A 21,830-nucleotide genomic window follows, 5' to 3' on the forward strand; every position below is an offset into this window, starting at 1 on the left:
CCCCTAGACCCCCCTGTTGATGCCTAAACCTAAGACCCCCCCTGTTGGTGCCTAAGTAACCCTCCCTGTACCTACCCCTAACCCCTAGACCCCCCTGTTGGTGCCTAAACCTAAGACCCCCCTGTTAGTGCCTAAACCTAAGACCCCCCTGTTGGTGCCTAAACCTAAGACCCCCCTGTTGGTGCCTAAACCTAAGACCCCCCTTTTGGTGCCTAAACCTAAGACCCCCTGTTGGTGCCTAAACCTAAGACCCCCCCTGTTGATGCCTAAACCTAAGACCCCCCTGTTGGTGCCTAAACCTAAGACCCCCCTGTTGGTTTTTTCGTTTAAAAATAATGTAAAAAAAAATGTACTGTTTTTCGTTTAAAAATAATGTTTGAAAAAAATATTGTACTGTTTTTCGTTTAAAAATAATATTTAAAAATGTATAAATCATTAAATAATGTGTAATCATGAGAAGCAGTAATAAAACATTAAATCTCCGGGCGCCGCTTTTAAAACGTTATTTTTCACCGGCGCCCTTTTTTCCTATCGGGCGCCCATTAAACGATATTTATTATAGGAGTGAATGGCGGCGCCCGATTTGTCCACTAGCCTCAGGCGCCCGAATTTACTGTTTCCCTGTGCCACTGCACAGGTTTGGGCCATACTTTGGCCAGTGCAGCCCTGCTCATACGTGGAGGGGAGTGTGGCCGTAAGGAGGAAGAGGAAGCGGAGGGGTCATGGATATTGATAAAGCCTCTGAAGTATTCAGAGGATTCCTCCTATTGATGTAAGTATGTATGGTAACTTTTTTTTTCAACCCTACAGCTTTACTTTAATGCTTTCCTAACCATCTGCTCAGGTAAATATTGTACACTTAATTAATCATTTAGCATTTTACAATATTAAAAAATATGTTCTCTTTATTCTCCCCATAAATACAGAATTGTTTTCTTCAAATCCACTAATGACTGAAAAAGTTTTGTTTGCAGACGGGAAATCTTAATGGGGATGCTAATGCAATCTGAATTATTCCTTCTCTTATTGTAATTCCCAAAATGGATCTTACTAAATAAGATTGGTTGTTTACGGACAATTGTTCAAAACAGTGCCCCTTCCTGTTGGTTGCTAAGTTACCACAGTGTGAGTTTAGCCGCACTGCCTTGTTACTTGTGTTTAAATTATTAACTAGTGTTACTCAAGATATGCAAATAAGGCTCCTACAGCAGCTGTGTGATATACACAGAGAGCTCTGTCATTTTCACAGGCAGTGTGACAGGCTGCTGGCGGACTAAAGGGATCCACATCATCTGATAATATGGTAAGCTGGACTTTTTCACAGCAATGAGAATATGAACGTGTTGAGGTTATGCTGCAGTGGGTTAAAAAAAATTCAGCAATGCATTTCAATCCATGAGTAGCTACAATACATATTCTTAACATGCATTTACTCCATTTATGAATATGACCTGTTTGTATTACCATTCAGTTTTAAAAACAATTGAATGCACAATAACTGACTAGCACTTTTATAGTATCTTAAATCGTTGCACATAGAATATTCATGCTGACCTTTGTGGACTGGAGTTTACACAATCTTCCAGAACTCATCGTTTCACTAGAATGTGATCAATAAACTTTCAATGCTATATTCAGGACTGCATAAAGAAGATTTTTGGTAACGGCATGGACACTGAGTTCAAGGCTGCTGTGCGTAGAGTTTAGCTCGAACTTTGATTTACAGTATAGTGACAGCACTAATTAGGATAATTATCATTCAGGGTGGGCTTGATTGACTCAGCTATAAATGCATTCATTAAGTACGTAGACACTAATATTTGATTGATGATGGGCTGATACTTTCTCCTATAATAAAGTAAGAATTTGTAAAGCAGTTATTATTTTGGATCACTTAGTGTAGAGCCTAGTTGCCATAGGTCTAGTAAGTTGTGTGTGCATGCATCTCTTTAATTCAGTGGGGAAAGTACCGGTATGTAAAGGCTTATACACACCATGCAATTTTTCTGTCAAATAAATGGGTCGATCAATAAATTCCGGCATGTTCAATCTGCTCTGGATCAAGAAAGGGATTAATTTTATGCAGTACTAATCTCAAAATCGATCCCTTTTTGGATCAGAAGCAGATTAGACATGCTGGACATGCTGGATCGATTGACCCATTGATTCGGGCCAGAGTGAGCTTTTTAGATCAGGGCTGCATGACAACTTTTTAGTATTATTATTGTTGTGTATTCATACTGTATAGTGGTGACATTTTGCACAGTGCTTTACAGAATCCATAGTCATGTCACTGACTGTCCCATTGAGTATCTCACAAATTAATTCCTACCATAGTCAAAGTATAGTATCCCTATCCTAGTCTGAGGCCTTTTTTTTCGGGGGAAAACTAATTAACTTACCAGTATGCTTTTGAGATGAGTAAGGATACCAGAGAGCCTGGAGGAAGCCCATACGAATTCCATGCAGATAACGTCCTGCCCTGGACCTTCGGTCCAGGGACCCCAGGACTGCAAGCGATTGCTATGCACTACATAACTGCAGCCAACTTTTAAAAAACAAACACAAAGCAAATCTTCATTAATGTCTACATCATAGCATATTGCTGGAAATACCTTGACTTAACCTTGATTTAATTCAAACAAAATTCCTGAGTGAAGAAATGCTCCTAAATTATTACACTGACTTCTGTACACAGCTGTGGAGTCGGCACAAAAATCATCTAATTCCAACTCTGGCTCCTCAGTTTATGAAACCTCCGACTCCAATTGCACGTACCCAAAATTGTTCCGACTCCACAGCCATTGCAGGGCTATGTAGTGGGTACAAAAATTATCAGACTCCAACCCTGACTTCTCAGTTTATGAAACCACAACTCCAACTCCAGGTACCCAAAATTGTTCCAACTCCACAGCCAATGCAGGGCTATGGAGTGGGTACCAAATCATCAGACTCCAACTACGACTCCTAAGTTTATGAAACTATGACTCCGACTCCAGGTACCCAAAAATTGCTCCGACTCCTTGACTCCGACTCCACAACCCTGCTTCTGTGGCCCATGATGCTTGAGTGACATGGAAAGTCTGGCACATTGATACCAACAACAGATTTTCGTACATCTGGCTCTTTGCCAAAACAGTACACATGATTTCCCATGGCACTTTACTAGGTTACTATGCATGCATGCATCCCTTGTTATACAGCAGTGCAAAACATTTTTGTGTAATTATTCTTAGATGTACGGAAAATACTTAAAACTAGGCTATACACAATAATGCAATGAATCTTGTAATACTGACTTTACTTTTGCTCTAAACTCTCGAAATGTATCACTGCCACTGTTTATCTATCATACATTTGCAAAGAGCAGCCCATACTTCCATACTCTGTGTTTGCAGATTTTATCAGCACTTGAATAGAAATAACATTTTGAGAGGTGCAGAGTTAATTTTACAGGAAAAGCTGTGGGAACAATATTAAAACACATTTTTCAAACAGACATCAACACAGATTGTTGCTTCTTTGCTGTCAGTAAAGCAAAATAGAACACTGCTATGAGTAGAGGTGTCCCCCTGACACTGACGACCTTCCCTCAGTGATCCATTGAGGTTGACCACTTCTGTAGTTTTCCTGCATACTAGCCCCACACTCATCTAGCCATAGAAAATAATGGGCAGCCGGGCAGAGAGCTCAGCAGCTTATCTGTAAACCGATGGAGATAAGCTGTCACTCAAACTGATCAGAAAGGATCATTTTAAGTGACAATTATCTAAAATGTCTATATAGCTTTACAGCTTCCATTGGATATACTGAGGTTGACATGTCTGTATTTTAAAAAGGTGGTAAAATAAATAAAACAAGCATGTTGAATTCTTTTTTATTAAAACAGTGAACCCAGCAGAAGTAAATGTGAATAAGGGGTTTGCTCTGTACGCAATGAGTATATTATTGCATCAACATTATATAAGTACAAATAATGAATTGTGCCATTTACAAAAATACAGTTGTGCTAAAATACCACCAATCTGTACTGGGACGCTAGTATTGTTCTAGTGAGGTTCTGGTATACAGTACAGATGCCACGGCAGCACTACCATACGATCCCAGTCAGTTTGCAACGCACAACAACTAATGTTTTTCAGAGATTTTTGCTGCTGAACTAATTAATTTGCATTTATAAAATGTATACATCAGATGCTCTCACTTGTGCATATTATGATGGACAACCTCATCTGATTACATACCTTGGCTATATACAGTATGAAGCTGTATATTTCCTGTTGAACCCCTGAGGAAGCAGTGAATTGGCAGCGAAATGTGCATTAGGCACTTGAGAGATGCACTATGAAAAAGGCTACTGTACTGTAATTTAACGAAATGACATCTATTTCAGGATGGTGGGAAAGAAGTTTTATCTCAGCATGTATTTTAAAAAACAACAACATATTTTTGCAAATGACGCCATCAATTGTTTGTCTTTATTTGCGTGATATAGTTATTATGCTGGCCTGCATGCAATGGGGACAGGGCAACAGAGCAAAAGCTGGCACAACTATGAGTGCCCCTCTATGGGTCTTTGCTTTTTTAATCCTACCATCCCAACACAAATTTGTAGAAGTGTTCCATGGCTCAAGTACAACAAAAGTTTGCTTTCTTAAAACAGAAAGAATTTGCGATAATTCAGGTTGGAATGAGCTTGAGATGTCTCCCAGTGCATCACTGCTGAATATATGCAAATTAACCATTGTTACCCTTAGAAGCTAAACACACCTTCAGAACCGCTGGAATGCAATGATGTGTCATCTTGTTAATTTGTACAGAGCCATAATAATCCAACATGCATACAGACTGTTCTGGGTTGTTTGATCCTCATCAGTGCGTGGCATGGATTAATTTGGCTCTATGGAGTAGGGCTTGTAATACCGAGAGGTACAGACTAACCAACAAGCTCATGGTGAACCAGAACTCATTGGAGTGTGTGAGGGGCTTAAAACCCCTTACACACTCCAATGAGTTCTGGTTCACCATGAGCTTGCTGGTTAGTCTGTACGTATGGTTCAAGTATGGGAGATTTTCGAGGCCCTCCAAAAAACTTTGAAATGGTAACAATCATTTGTGATAAAATACATACTTTATAAATAACAGACCCCCCATTATGCCTGGATGGCCTACTTGATTAAAGATGAATGCAAACAAACTTGTGTACATTACAGTAGTCTCCCTTTATAGTAAACTCCAAGGATATCAGAATTGGTCATACATTGTATATTTATACAGATGCATTTGCTGGGAGCTGAGGACTGAGTTTACTATATCCAGAGGATTACTACATCAGAGTTTACTATAACAAAATGCTACTGTATATGGTTTATGATTCAACTGAGGCATGCACGTCTGGCAGAATGACCCACTAATAGTAAATCCATAGTATAATCATGTCGGCCAAGGAGCTACAAAGCCAACAGTGATGACTGTTCTATTTCTATCATAATAAATGATTCCTGCGGGGTGTATGTGTTGGCTACAATGATGCCAGCTGTAGTGGCTAGGGCTGTCCTAGTTCTCAGTGTCGATGAATAGCAGTTGTTATTTCCATTCACAATTTGTCTATTAATAATGCGTGTGTGTTTTGTTTTCTTTTAATTTCATGCGTAACAAAGTGCTAAGGAAATGTTCTGGATTAGGTGAATAATAAAGACTTTATTCAGAAAACCACTGGCAAGCCAGTATTGCACAGGTTTCCTGTTGTGTCAAAAGGTTTGCACAGCACTGATGGTTGAATTCCAGTATCCTAAAATATTCCTTAGATAATCACATGCACGGTCTAGACTATCACAGTGAAAGCTGTGTTACGTACCATAGCTGCTAGTTTTGACTTTCATATTATAGGTCATTATAATTATGCAAGTAGACAAGTGTATAATCCTTATTAACCTCTTCGGGAAAAAATGGAGCTGTGATCCCTGTGATTGCCTCACAGTGATCACTGGGTTAGGAGCCAATGTGTAGGCTCAGGCTGTACTGTCAGCATGACAGCAGAGTGAGGGGGCTGCAGCATCACAGTAATGGAGCAAATGATTGGAGCAGTGTGTGCGCATGAACTGCATAACCGGACATAATCAGGGCATAGATTTCAACTACACTGGTCCGTGTGAGAATCCGCGTGGCTGCCTGCGCAGGCAGGCAGCCTTTTGACCACTGTTCTGGTCTGCATTCTGCAGGTCTCTGGAAGAGAGACTTTTGTCAGTTGTGCAGCTTGCTGCTGAGGAATTTGCATACGTTTATCATGCAGATTGCCTAGCCACATCCCTTGTGGGCTTGCTCTATAAAGAGCTATGTTTCCCACAGTAAGTTGCTGGTCATAAGAGTTAGTCCTGTGGAACACTCGCCTGGAGTGTCAGCCTTGCTCTTTGTTTGAAGATTAGCCTAGAGTAATTCCTGGGACTGCACTAGGCAGGTTTCCCTAGTGCAGTTAGGATTGCATATCTGTTTTGTTTGTCTGTTGCGATTGTCCTGTCCCAGCGGTGGTCGACAGGAAATCGTTCTGTGTGTCTGGGTGCTAACCTGAACAGCGGTTGTTACTGGTAGCCCTTTCTGATCTGTCTTCCTGGATCGCACTAGCATCTTGCGCTAGTGCTGTGGATCCTTCTGTTCTGCTACTCTGTACCTGGATCGCACTAGCATCTTGCGCTAGCGCTGTGGATCCTCCTGTTCTGTCTTCCTGGATCGCACTAGCCACTTTCGCTAGTGCTGTGGATCCTATCTTTCGCTTGTTCATGTTTTCGTGTGTCTGTCTTGTCTGCTACGAACGCTTGCTGGAGGCTCGGTGAGGTAACCGTTAAGCAAGCGTTCGCGTCCTCTGTTTCGTGTTTGTCTGTTGGTGGTTAGTTAGGCGTGCTTGTCTCTGTTGTGCTTATCACGCGGGGACTGCGCATAAATGCGTGCACTGTTGCGAATGAGTGCGGTGTTCGCGTTTAGCTAGCGTTTGTTATTTTCCGTATCTCCTCATTGTATGATTTGCTGTGCCTTTGCTACTCTTGTGCTCTGCCTTGCTGTAGCCTTGTGTCACCTCTGGCAATCGCCTCTCTCGCGATTGCATTCCTGCTTCCTATCTGCTGTTGTGTATGCACCGTCGTGGGTTGGCGACTAGTTTGGTGCACACACATACAATCTGTCGCTTTGCTCTCTCTCCTTCAGGGCTATCTTGCCCTGCGTTCCGTCCCTTCGTGCAATTCCTGTCTGGCGTGTGTGGCAGGGCAGAGGAGCTGCTCCTCTGCCCTCCACAGCTCCCCCTGTCGACAGGAATTTCCCTCTACAGGTGCATTGCACATTTTGCTGGGTTCCCGCAAATTATACGCTTGTGGAGGATTTCCGCAGTGTCAGCGCACGTCTCGTGCGCTGATCACGGAGAGAATTCCACAATCGTTACAGTCCGGAATTGTTTAATGAAACATTCACTACATTAATATATATGTTTTTAGTATAGCCTGAAGTGACCTAGCTGCCATTGGATAAAATATACTGCTCAGCTGGCAAATTATGTAGGGGTTCTTTTTCTGATTCTAAACCTATAAACTACAAACTTGTCATTGCCTAAGTGACGTTATGGTGTCATTAGGGCAATTTCTTTGGAGCCCATTCCCTGAGCAATTATTAGGGTGTGGCCTTTCTGCAGGGCTAAATAGTGCCTCCTATGGGGATATTTGAGCTGCCAGACAGCAGGCAGCAGCAGTCCTCCCGCTCATTGAGCCTGAACCATAATGAACCATAATGTTAGGTCCGGGAGATTTGGAATGATGTGCAGTACAACATAGCTAATCAGTCTGTCAATGTAGTGCATTCTCAGTGTGCAGGACCAAACGGGTGAGATTGTAACAGATGAGGGAACTTCCAGGTGAATATGGTGTTTTTTCTTTTGCAGGCAACATTAAACACCAATGATTGGCAAGATACTCTCCAGGGACACACTGTCTAATATTTTTTGGGGATAAACTCCCTATTTATATTTGGGGTGTACAGTGTCTAATAATATATTGGAAGGACATGCTACCTATTTATTTTTCTTAGTGCATGCCACCTAATTATGTTGCTTGAGAGCGCATACTGCCATTTCTTCTGGCAGGATATGCTGCCTAATTATTTTGTTTATGTGGATCATGCTGCTTAATTATGTTACATGGAAGGACATGCTGCCCAATCATGCTTTGTTGTAATTCTGCATAAAGTTGTTTAGGGACCACACTGTCTAGTTGCTGACAGTGTGGTGCCTATTTTTTGTTTAGGGTGCCAAACTCCATTATTGTGTTATGGGGGGAGGGGGAGCAGACATTCAGCCTAATTATGTATATGTTTTGTTACTTACTTATGTACAGCTTAGTTCATGCTGCCTAATTATTCTTGGGAGGATATGCTGCCTAATGATGTTGTCTGAGAGAAACATGCTTCCTACATACTGTTGGCGGAGGATGGAAGAGAAGAAGCCTGCTTTGTGGAATTTATTAGTCTTTTCTTACTATAAATAATAGCGCTAAAATCAATATCCTAGATTTATCACAGCATTATTGATCAAAGCCTCCAAAACCTTATCCCTTCATCCATTTCCAATTTGTTTTCTCGATCTCCGCCAATCATCAGAAAAGCCAGATGCTGAATTCATCGAAATTCGGTGTTCTGCAGGCAAATACCCAATTTTATGTTTCAATTTTCGTATTTCTAAGGCATTTTCTATTGACATCAATGGCGCCAATTTCCAGGGTTAATAACAAAGCCCCTGTACATATCATCATCACCATACCCTGCTCTGTTGCTCTGGACCCTCCACTCATGTGAAAACCTGCTTGTTCCACCACTCTTCATCTCAGGGCGTTTTTTGACATTGTGTTTTTATTATTTTTTTATATATATACGTGGAAATGGGTAAGGGGTACATGCCCTATACCAATTTCACCTGGGGAGGGGGCAGGCATCTGGGGTCCCCTTGTTGGTACATCCCACCATGTACCTCTCTCTTCCAGAACCCTTCCAAACCATGGACCATGTGGGCTGGTATAGCTCAGGGTGTGGAGCCCCACGTAGTCCAGGCTCAGCATTCTGGCTACCACAACTCTATAAACAAAAAAAAATCCAGTAAGGAGTTAAACATACTTAGTATTATAAGCACACTAACTCTTTCAGTTACATATTGTTGTGTATAGCAGTGAAATATTGTATGGGTTGATGTCAACAGTAGTGTACTATTCTGCATTGTGTTCCGTGGCTTTGATTTTATTCTTTTAAAGAAAAGTAGTTTGTCAAACACAGAGGCTTCTCACCTTCATCCATCCTGCTCCACTTCACACAAACCACAAACATTTGTTTCCCTTATCACTTAAAGAAGTTGTCAAGGGGCCAGATGCAATAAACTGTGTACATTTACCATGCTTGGGGAATGCATGGCAATTTTACCATTACTATCGCCTATGAAGCAATGCCCATTAACCTGTTAGCAACATGAGCATTACCACAATGCTGTGCACGTTGCTATTGTAATGCACGTTGACACCGCCCATTATTTTGTTAGCGCCATGGGTGTTACCACAATAACATGCACGTTGCTGGTAACACACGGTGTAACTGGCAATTTATTGCATCTGGCTCAAGATTACTATAACAGCAGTCATATAAAATTAGAATTTAAACATATAATAATAGCATTTTATAATATGTGTAAAAAAACTACATCTTGTCATAATTTCATATTTCTCACTTTCTTTCAGGTTGAATTCAATTGTTCATCAGTTGATTGTCTCCTTGAGAAATACTATCTGTCTACCATGTACTCACTAGAGTTTATTTTCGGCATCCTTGGGAATGGACTTGTAATGTTTGGCTATCTCTTTTGCATGAGAAAATGGTCCAGTGGCAGCATTTATCTCTTCAATCTTTGCTTATCAGATTTCACATTCCTCTGCACACTCCCTCTACTGATCCAAAGCTATGCCAAAGGGCACTGGATCTTCAATGCCCTTTTGTGCTACAGCAATCGATACCTGCTTCACGCCAATTTGTACACCAGTATACTTTTCCTGACCTTCATCAGTATTGACCGTTATCTAATTATCAAGTTTCCTTTCAAAGATCACTTAATGCAACGGAAAGTTATGGCAGGTACCATATCCATCGGGATTTGGATTGTGGTGATGTTGGAGATAGCACCAATTCTGTTCTTCATAGAACTAAGTCAGAACAGTCAATGCCTAAGCTACGGGAGTTCAGGAATGGCTGCTTATAGTCTCATCTACAGCATCTGTCTCACTCTCACAGGCTTCATCATCCCTCTCTGCACCATGTGTGTTTTCTACATGAAGATGGTGCGTTTCCTTAGAAACAGGAGTGAGAACCTTAGATCATCCATCTCTCTTGAGAAACCTCTTACCTTAGTATCTGTGGCAGTTATTGTGTTTTTTATCCTTTTCACGCCATACCACATCATGAGAAATGTGAGGATTGCCTCACGCATGGACAGTTTGCAGCTGAGTAATGAGACAATGATCACCATCAATTCTATTTATGTCATCTCACGGCCTATTGCATTCCTAAACAGTGTGATTAACCCTGTTTTTTATTTTCTTATGGGGGACAATTTTAGGGAAATGTTGTTGGCCCGGTTTCGACATCTTCTTCAGGTAATAAAATGTCGTTGTGTCTATGGATTCACTTCCAGCTGCAATCAGTCTAGAAGTTATACCACTGATTAACCACAGAAAGAGTGTACATAATGAAAGATATATTCAGTATTTTTTTGTTAAGCTGATGTACATTGTGATAAATATTGATATTGTATAGTGTTGCCTGTATTCTCAAATGTTTATAATTACAAGAAAAAGAATTGATGCTGCATTTGTAACTACACTACATTACAGTATAGCTGTTCTCTGAGTGAAACTGGCAATCCTAATTAGACCATAAGGCACAGTCACAGTCCTCTGTGCTAACCTGAGAAACTGAGCCTATCAACAAAAACATAACCATTAGGGGCTGCAGTGGCTGCTTTACCTGTCTTTACCTGGACATCTGTAACAACAGATTTCTGAATTCCAGCTTCCTCCATGCTGACCAGACCCTCTAAATAGCATAATGTATTATAGGAGATCACTCAACAATCCAGGGGAGGCTGACTGGCATGTACAGCAAGCCCCTCCCCAACCTCACTGAATCATCCTTCACTGACTGATGGCCACATGGAGACAATGGAGTCAGAGACAGAGGAAGTATCATTTGAATATACCAGAGTGTGCTATGTATTGTGGGAGGAGGTTTATTGGGGTGATTTTCAGCTAAGTGAGAACAATGTGATACATATTTCAGCTGCCATCTAGATGGTTTCCGAGTGGGGACTGAAAAATTGTGCCACTATGTAGCCACCATCCAAGAGTATCTAAGAATTGGCATCTTTATCTCTCTGAACTATAAGTGCATATGGCTCCTCACACAATTAATGTATAGAAGCAACTTATCTACATTGCAGTCTTTGCAGCCACATACAGTATCCATTCAAAATCCTTCTCTAACGGCCGTTGCATCCGTCACTAATGACACATGACAACATAGATGGAGATATAGTCTGTCAGGCTCCTGAATGGCATATGATCTTGTTTTCTGTCCCAGGAAAAGAAGGGGAGCATTGTGGCTATACAACTATCAAGACTGAAATGAAAGTATTTCTATGCATATTTTGATTAAACAAACTGTATGTACTAGCAGTGTGGAGGCCTCAGGGTGTTTTGATATATTCTTAGAAAATTATGGAGATGGCCTTTAATGGTGAAACGCAACACAGGACTTAATTAAACAACTGTGCAAGTTTGCCAAAATGGCTGCATGGTGGTGTTGTGGACAGTACACTCAACTTACATTGATAAGGTCCCAGGTCCAGTTCCAGGCATTATCACTTGTATGGAGTTTTTATGTTCTTCCTGTGTTTATGTGTGTTTCGTAGCTAAAAATATCCTGGTAGGTTAACTACCTGCGGACCGAGCGAGTATAAATCTACGGAGGGCAGGGGGCGCTGCAGTCCTGACCGGACGTAAGCTCTACGTGACGTCCCATTGACCGCACGCCCCCGCCCGTCCCCGTCGCTCGGTCCGCTCTGCCCCCGCCGCAATGTGATGCCCTGCCGCCTCTATGACAGCAGAGCACTGTGAGCCGGGCAGGAGCCTTTTTTATTGGCTCCTGGCCCTGTCATTCATGTAAGCCGTTCCCATTGGCTTACATGGAATGACAGGGTCAGGAGCCAATGAAAGCGGCTCCTGACCGGCGCACAGCGATCTGCCGTCATAGCGATGGCAGAGATAGCAGCCTGCGGCGGGGACAGAGCGGCGTGTCCGGCGGGAGCAATGGTAACTTGCAGCGATTCGTCGGGAAGCGGCGGTTTGCTGGACCAGCACCCTCTGGTCCTTAAGGGGGCAGAGGGTGCTGGTCCAGAAAAGGTTAATTGGTTCCATCTCAAGAAAATGACTAAAGACCAGGGGAAGGGTAGAAGATTACATCTAGGCTGCGCACACAACCAGTATCTCTAAGCAGTGCCTGCTCTCCTTAGCTGCGCATGAACTCTGAGGCCCACAGAACAAAAAACCTTTGACAGATATGAGTTATTATTTCCATACAATTTCAGTTATTTTGCTGGCTAAGGTCTATAAGTGTACTTTTAGTTTGAACCAATGGAAAACTATACCGGGATTAAGATGTTTGCTGTCAATACACCAATCCAGAGTGCCTGTAAATTTGCCACATACTTGCTCATCATGCTGGTGTTTTGATTTCAGTAGTTTCTGAGCCCCTGCCCTGGGACAAGCATGCATTAAGCAGTTTGATTACAGGTATCATAGATGATCACATTGATCACGTTTGCAGGTCACTTAGAATGTACAAAAAGCAACACGACAGTCATTAAACTAGCATTTTTTTGTAAGGAAGTCAGCAATAGTATTATCCATATTTGTCTCAAGGCAAGATTCCTTTAAGATCCTTAGATAATAGCTATGATTGAAATCTGTTATATAAACTACTGAAAAACTTCAAGGCACAGGTCCCCTCTGTCAGCCTGATGAAGGGGATATATGCCTTGTAAGGTCTCCGTGAGATTGTATCACTGCTTGCCATTAATATATATTTTATCCTTGGAAACGTGTGTTATTTTTAACCATAAAGCTATTGCAAGAATACTTTTTCATTCTGCTGGTAAGGATGATTTTGACTTTGTCCCCCACCAAAGAAATTTACCTATGCATACTCTGTAGATATACAAGTAAGCCCGCCTCACATCAATACTAAAAGAGGTCCTGTAAATCCCATTGGGTCCAGAATATCCCTAGGATCCAACTGATGGCCCACTCCCAGCCTTCCTGATAATGCTTCAGACTTTTCATTGGGTCAATAGTGGTGTATAACAAGGGCAAAATGTGTGGCTGGAAATCTAGTAACGTTTGATGGCCTTCTGGGGCCCATAGAAACCCTTTTTTAATAACACTACAATGAACAAAACAGTGCCCCTATCACTGCTGAGCTTCTTGTAAAAAGATAATTTTTCTGGCTATAATGTTGATTCTCTTCCTGTAATACTGTCTCAGGCATTTCCCCTGAACACGTTTGCAGATTGAGATTGGTTTTCCTGATACTATTGCAGGAAAAGGATGAGCACTAGTGATGTGAAAATAGCAACAGAAGGAGATTCAAGACGATCCAAGACCTTTATACATATCTCTTCATGATCTCCTCAGAGCTGAGCCTTTCAGTGAATCTGTGTAGATGGTGCCTGCATGCTGAACGTTTGAAGTATGAAGCAAGCTGTAGAAAGGCTATTTGTGCCAAAATTTCGCTAAAATACATTGTTAAAATGTGGACAGTTGCCGGACAGTGGCCATTTATTCCACAGCCTTCTACATCTTCCATTTACTCAAATGGAATGATTTTGTAAAACAAACAAAGAAAATAAAAATAATAATCAGCGGCGTAACTAGAAATCACTGGGCCCCCTTGCAAAACTTTGGATGGGGCCCCCTCCCCCTGCACACTGAATAGCGACTGTCAGTAAATATTTGTCTACAAAACTTTGTATGATTCGTTATCAGTGGCTGAGCAGATGCAGTCATTAGAACAATTGTGCAGAGAGCAGAAAGTTTTTTTTCTCCTCACCCTTAGTTGTCAATCTCTGAGGACTGGGCCCCCTGTGGCGTTTGGGCCCCCCTGTAGCTGCTTCCCTTGCAGGGTCAATTGTTACACCCCTGATAATAATAATTTGATCAACTGCATTTCCCACATCAAAGCCTCAGAACATCTACAGAGACTTTGGGATGGGAATCATCAGACTGCATAGTATCTACATAGCCATACATTGTCAAAACTGCCACATTCTGTGAAAGTGGTTTATTTATAAAGCTGCATTGTATTACTTTGTAGCATTGCCAGTCATTTAATACATAAAAGTAATTTCTATGCAGTTTGAAATTTCTATTTTAGTTTCAAACAGCACCTGCTACGTTGTACTTTGCAAACTGCCAAACGGTCATTTCCTTCCATTTATCCTGTGAAAATGCTCCAAGAGTAGCACTTGAGAGGGCAAGGTACAGCTTCTCTGTCTTGCTAAGTACCGTAACACCACTTCCCTGCACTGTACCTTGGGTGCGTTGCCAGGCGACATAACACAGTGCTGCTGATATTCTCAAATCACTGCAAATCCCATATGTAAACTTCTCAAATAAAAGTTTGTCCTCTTATAAATGGAATCAAAAGATTAGGTGAGAAGTGCTGTTATGTGAAGAAATTAACGAAATTCCAGAACTTAAATGACACCTTTGACTTTCTCACACATCATGAAATAGAACATGAAGAGTACAATAAGACATTTTTTTGGTTAGATCGGCTGCAAGTCTCATGTTAAAGCATTTACTCATTTCACTAATGCAGTGTATTCAATACTCTAAGAAGACTGATCCAGTGTAAGAGTACTGGGTGCTGGTACTTGGGTGAGGCCGTCTTTGGCCAGGGTAGGAAGGATTGGGTACACAGGACTGTAAATGAATACATTAGGAAGTTTAGTGTTAGTTCATAGGGCAGGACCTTAATACTTAGGATTAGAAGCAGGGGCGTAACTGCAAATCATGGGGGCCCCTAGCAAAACTTTGATGGTGCCCCCAATGTTCACACCCTTGCCAACCCCTAGTGAACCTCACAACCTGGGAGCCCATCTTGCAAAGGTCATAAAACAAGTGTGGACATAATAATATTCACACCCGTAACATGTGTAGCCACAAAAACATCCGATCTGAAGGATGGACTGCTCCATTGGAGGGATTGAAGTAGTAGTTGGGCCCGATTACTGCTCTGGGCCCTCTGCAGTCACAGGGGCTGCTCCCCTGTAGTTGCAATAAAGGGGTCCATCCTTCAGATCAGGTGTTTTTGTGTCTACACTTGTTATAGGAGTGAAAACTGTGATGTCCACACTTGTTTTATGACCCTTGTAAGATGGACCTCCAGGCTGAGGGTCACCAGGGGTAGGCAAAGGAAAGGATGTGAACATTGGGGGGGGCATCAAAGTTTTGCTGAGGGGCCCCATGATTTATAGTTACACCTCAGTGTAAATGTTAAAATAGAAGGTTAGGCTCTAGGTTTTAGAATGTTTTTTTCCCACTTAAGAGGCTCTTTACTGAAGTGATCATTTGGAGCTGAGTGATCAATGGGAAAATGTGACTAAAACACATACAAAAACATTCAGTCTCATCAAGTACAAGACAACTTTACAACACAACAGCCTTACGAGATCTATAAAATGCAGCAGATAAAAGTATGTATTCAAGTTCAGCTGAATATCGCTGTCTAGGAATGATCAGCAAGTCCCTGCATCCTCTCAATGTCTAAATGCTTATACACGGGAGGGTTAACGTAACTCAGCAAAGTTCTCTACTTCTAGTAATTTGTAAGGAGGTGAAAGGTGTACTTTAACCTCTCTGGCATTATAATTATTTCTGGATTTTAGTGTCTGAAAACGGTAAAATGTATTCACACGCTTTTAGACCCTAACCATCATACCGCTAGATAGATCTGCGGCAGCCCTGCACATTCCACACCTCCCATGGATCCAGCTTGGGCTTACCGCTCTGAGCTGTGGATTTCCAGCCCGAGCCTGACTCGGGGTTACCGCTAAGGAGATTAAGCCAATTTATAAGGTAAATGCATGCAGCTGGGGAAATCCCTATTTGGGACTTAGTTTGATCGAAATGGGACATTTCATACGTACATTTAACTGTATTTTAGTGCATATTAAATATATACTGTATTTGAGTATCATTAATATGTGTACATATTTATGTGTTGTATGCCTGGCTCAGTTTGAGTCCAATGAGTTTTTGTATATAAAATATGAAATAAAAGTATATATAGAAAACAATCAGACTTCTGTTTTATTTCTTCAGTCATACCAGGGAAATGACAGTTTCGATCAGAGAGAATTTTTAGCCACACCTTTACTTTCCCCTGCTCCGTTTTATACAAGAGGCCTACTGTTTGTTGCTGGGTACTTCTCAGTTATACTGCCTTTTTTAATGAGCAATACAAAGGCCAATGAAGATGCGATGATGTGCAGTAAGTACTTCATTGTGGTAAACACACTATTGTTTACTGTAGTCAGGCCTATGAAAGATTCATTGTGACCGGGAGATAGAGATTGGTTCTTACTGTAATAAATGAGCACATTTGAGGCTTTTTAGTCAATTAGTAAGAATGGAAGCTCAATGAGAAAGCTGGCACCCACCGCAACTCAAGCAGCTGGGCGGCATTAGTAGATTTTTTAGTTGTTCTTTTTTGTAGCAAAAAAGGCAAAAGAAACCTAAATAAAGTTTAAGTTTCAGTACATTTTTATTGATTAAATATTCATTTCAACTCAAGAAAACTGACCCCACGGAGGGCAGGCAAATGAACAAACATTGCTATATAGAATGCTAGAATAGCAATAATCACAGTAAAGAGATGAACAAATAAGAAAAATAAATTTAATTATAATACAATCGCATCCTCACTACATCAAAAAGGCAAGCCGCGTCATAATCTAGCGATCTAATCCAACGTCTATGACAATGCGCACGCGTAAATAAAGCCGCAAAAAATAAACAATACGTCCCTTTGTACGTGCATTTTAATGGATCTTCAATAAAGCTGATTCTTAATCTGGAAGTAGTGCGGACCATTATCTTCAACATCCTGGTTCATATGCAATTCACTTTTTCTCCTGACTTTTCACCTAGGTGATATTTTAAAACTTGTCAATAAAATGCCTTTTAACCATTTATGCCGCCTGGACATGATCCTCATGTCCAGGCGGCTGCTGCAGTGATGATGCGCGCATCTGCACGCTCCCGTGGGCGTTCGCAGGCGCGCCCGTATGCCCTCGTGCCGCCCCCGGTAGCCCGGCGATCAATGAATGGGAACATGTTTCCCGTTCATCGATCCATGTCCCCAGCAGAAAAATCAACGGCCTCGTATCAGAGGCCGCAGTCTTTCTGGAAAAAAAAAACCTTAATGTGGCCTACTTGTGGCCAAATAGTAAAACTACATCTACATGCATTTTTCAATACATAAAACACATTTTATTACATTTAAAATTAATTGTTTGTTTCCCACCCCAAAAATTACCCAAATACAATTTTTAATGGAAAAAAAATTACAAAAAAAAACAAAAAACCATAAATAGTTACCTAAGGGTCTGAACTTTTTTTTTTTGTAACACTATTTTTTATTTCGATTATAAAAAGAAAAAGTTTACAGGTGCAGGTACATAGCCAATTATCAAATTTTAGTACAGAGTAGTACAGAATAGGCAAAGTCAAAAAGTGGGGGTACAGTAAACGTAGAAGGTTACCACCAGGGACTGGGGAAGTGTACAAGTATTATATCAGTGTCCAAGTCCATGTTATAGATCGGAATGGGGTAGATGACAAAGATCAGGCCTATTAATAAAACATAATGCAGAGTTTCACAAAGTCTATGCACCTGTAAATATAAAGTTGAATATTGAACAATAATCAGTTTAAAATCAAAATCAAAAACAAAAACAAAGAGACATTAACCCCTATCTTTGGTCTCTGAGACTAGTAAAGGGAGGAAGATCAGATTGGTTCTGGTACTTTATACATTACAATAAGTGGCCAAAGTGGCAGGCAGAATAAATCCTAAGGTTGACCCTAGTATATAGGAATACCCAGGAGAGACTAGCCATTAGGGACACCCCAGATCTCTCCTCCTCTACCATGGACAAAGTCTCCGCCTGCCTCACATCCATTTCCTCCTGGATGGCTGCCAGGTACCTGAAGCTTAATTTGGACAAGACTGAGCTTCTAATATTCCCACAGCTGCACCCCTCCCTGATCTGCACGTCACTATCGAAAATACTACCATCCGCCGTACCTCCCAAGCCCGCCGTCTAGGCGTTACTCTGGACTCTGAACTTTCCTTTAAACCCCACATCCAAAGTATTGCCAGATCCTGCTACTTCCACCTCCGCAACATCTCCAAGATCCGCTTCTACCTGTCCCTTGACACCACTAAACTCCTTATCCACGCCCTTGTCATCTCCCGCCTAGACTACTGCAATTCTCTTTTGTCTGGCCTCCCCTCTAACCATACTGCCCCACTTCAATTGGTAATGAATGTGGCAGCCAGACTGATACACTCTTCTCACCACAGCGCCTCTACAACTCCGCTCTGTAAAGCCCTACACTGGCTCCCCATCAGCTTTAGGATCAATTTCAAAATCCTGTGCTTGGCCTACAAATCAGTGCACAAGACCTGCCCGACCTACATCTCTGATCTGGTCCACAGGCACATACCAGCCCGCCCCCTCCGATCCTCCAATGACCTGCGCCTAGTCGCACCACGCATAACTCAGTCACATGCACGATTGCAGGACTTCACCAGGGCTGCCCCTACTCTCTGGAACTCGCTTCCACCAGCCGTCAGACTTGCCCCCACCTTTAATACCTTCAAACAAGCTCTCAAGACTCACCTCTTCATTCTCGCATACCCCCCTACACCAGCACCATAATATGTTCTGTTAGACACCCTCTCAAAAGATGCACCTATTGTCTCCACCCCCACCCTTTAGATTGTAAGCCTCTGGCAGGGCCCTCCTCCCTAGTGTTTCCAGCTTGATTATGCAATCTTACTGACAATCACCCCTCCTGTGGACTATAACAGTCTCTATTTTGACATATGACACTGTATTGTTATCAAATCATTTGCATGATCTTGTTTTGTTGTGAGTTTCCGTATGTTCTACCTTGTATGTTAACCCATTTATCTATTGTGCAGCGCTGCGTAATATGTTGGCGCTTTATAAATACAATAAATAATAATAATAATAAGTGGCTCTCCCATGGACCCCAAATTTTATCAAAGCGTAATTCAGTAACCCTTAGAGTAGCGGTTAGTTTTTCCATAAGTTTGATCCATTTGATTTTTATTAGAACTTCTGAGAGTTCTTGGGGGGCAATTTTTTTTCCAGTTAGAGGATATGGATAGCCTTGCGGCAGTGAGGATACGAATGATTAAAATTCTTTCGAATTTATGGGTCTGGGGGAGAGACCTGCCTTGGAGCATATAAGTGGGGTCCAGGGGATGGAGACCTCCAAAACTTGATAGATTAGTTTTTGGATCTCCGACCAGAAGGAAGACAGGACTGGACAGGACCAAAATAAGTGGTCTAGCGTTCCTTTGAGGCCGCAGCCTCGCCAACAAAGGTCGGAAAATCCAGGGTAAATACGAGAAAGCAAAGCTGGTGTTAAGTACCATCTAAATAGTATTTTGTATATATTCTCTTTAATTTGTACACACATGGAGGAGTCTTTGGCGGTTTGCCAGATAGAGTCCCAATCAGAGGTGGATAGAGGCTGGTGTAGGACAGATTCCCATTTAGTCATGTAAGCATGGGTGGGGGATAAAGTGAAAGATTTTGTACATAGGAGTATATATATCTGAGTTATCAGACCCTTTTGATGACCTCTTTGAATTCAGAGATCCTCAAAAGTCGTCAAACGACCCAGACTAGAGGGGTTCGGTAGCAAAGTTTTCAAGAAATAAGAAATTTGACTATATTCTAAAAAAAAGTTTAGGAGAAGGAGGGAAGTGTTTGCAGACATGGTCATAAGTTATGTACGCTGTAGAAGAGGGTTGTAGCCAGTCCTGTAGTCGGAAGAATCCTTTGGAGTACCACCGCCTCATAAAATCTCTATTTAGGCCAGGCTTAAAGTTGGGGTTACCCAGGAATGATTGCAGTCTGTGAGGGGATCGAAGACCTGCGTCCATAGCTGTGTTAGCCCAAAGGCGAATCATAAACCTAGTGGTAGGGAGACCCAGGGATGTCGGGGAAAGGTGGGGAGAATTTGGCCATATGAGTGAGGCTAGCAAAATTGGGAGCATGTGAGTTGCTTCAATTAAGGCCCATTTAGTTCTGGAGACGAAGGTGAGTGGCTTTGTAATACAAGGCAATGTTCGGTAGACCTAGGCCCCCCTGATCCCGCGGAGCCATCATGACCGCTCTGGGAACCCGAGGTTTGCGATAGTTCTATATAAAGTTATTGATCTCTTTTTGTAGGAGGGCAAGCTGGGATGAGGGAACAGCTATCGGAAGGGTTTCGAATAAATACAGTAATCGAGGTAGGACATTCATCTTGACCGAGTATAGGCGCCCTATCCATGAGATGGTATATTTAGACCATTTGTGGAGGTCTTGGATAATAGAGTTGATGATATGTGAATAATTATGTTTATATAGGGAGCCATAGGTTGGAGTGAGGAATATACCTAGATATTTTAATGAATGTTTCCTCCAGTTGTAGGGGTAGAAGTTTTGGAGATTGTTGAGTAAAGGGGGGGGGGGGGGGGGACATTAATAGGGAGAGCTTCAGTTTTGTCTTGGTTGAGTTTATAGCCCGAGAGGTCCTCATATTCCTGTAACAGTTTATGAAGGGTTGGCAGGGAGGTTAAAGGTTCGGTGAGAGTTAACAGGACGTCGTCCGCGAAAAGAGAGATTTTGTGCTCCCAATGATTCTGTGGCACTCCTTTTATATACGGGTTGTTGAGGGTCTAAACATTTTAAATATGCATGTGAAGAAGGTATATTACGAAAAAAATTTAAAATTATAAGCTTGTAAATAGTGATGGACGCAAAACTGAAAAGATACACCTTTATTTCCAAATAAAATATTGGCACCATACATTGTGATAGGGACAAAATTTAAATGGTGTAATAACCGTGACAAATGGGCAAATAGAATACATAGGTTTTAATTATGGTAGCATGTATTATTTTAAAACTATAATGGCTGAAAACTGAGAAATAAGGATTTTTACTGTGAAAATGCATTTAGAAAAAAATAATTCTTAGCAAAATGTACCACCCAAAGAAAGCCTAATTAGTGGCGGAAAAAAACAAAATATAGATCAATTCATTGTGATAATTAGTGATAAAGTAATTAGCGAATGAATGGGAGGTGAAAATTGTTCTGTTGCATATGGTGGAAAATCCCTGTGGGCTGAAATGGTTAATCCACCAGAGAAGAAGAAAATACTCAAAATAATATTGATATTAGTTTTTCACCTTTTTGGTACTATTTTAGTTAAAAAGTGCTGGAAAGTTATTTTAAATTGAAGATGAAAAATTATCTCCCAGGAGAAAACTCAGGTGAAAAAGCGAATCGCATATGGCCCCCTGTCTTCAACGACAGCTATCATACGTTCATGGATCATAATATTGTGAACCTGAGATATCACAAGGTTGATGTCAAGGTAGGAGCTTTTCCAAC

At 41.5% G+C, this 21,830-nt stretch overlaps 1 protein-coding gene across 1 annotated transcript; it reads left to right on the forward strand.

The window, feature by feature from the left end:
- Positions 1-1,260: 1,260 nt before the first annotated feature.
- Positions 1,261-16,368, forward strand: SUCNR1 (succinate receptor 1). The gene is made up of 2 exons (XM_068280881.1): positions 1,261-1,303; positions 9,756-16,368. The coding sequence occupies exons 1-2, from the start codon at positions 1,301-1,303 to the stop codon at positions 10,734-10,736; spliced, it is 984 nt and encodes a 327-aa protein (XP_068136982.1). The 5' UTR covers positions 1,261-1,300; the 3' UTR covers positions 10,737-16,368.
- Positions 16,369-21,830: the final 5,462 nt, after the last annotated feature.

Source organism: Hyperolius riggenbachi, chromosome 4 (assembly GCF_040937935.1).
Source record: "Hyperolius riggenbachi isolate aHypRig1 chromosome 4, aHypRig1.pri, whole genome shotgun sequence".
In the NCBI taxonomy this organism is placed as follows: domain Eukaryota; kingdom Metazoa; phylum Chordata; class Amphibia; order Anura; family Hyperoliidae; genus Hyperolius; species Hyperolius riggenbachi.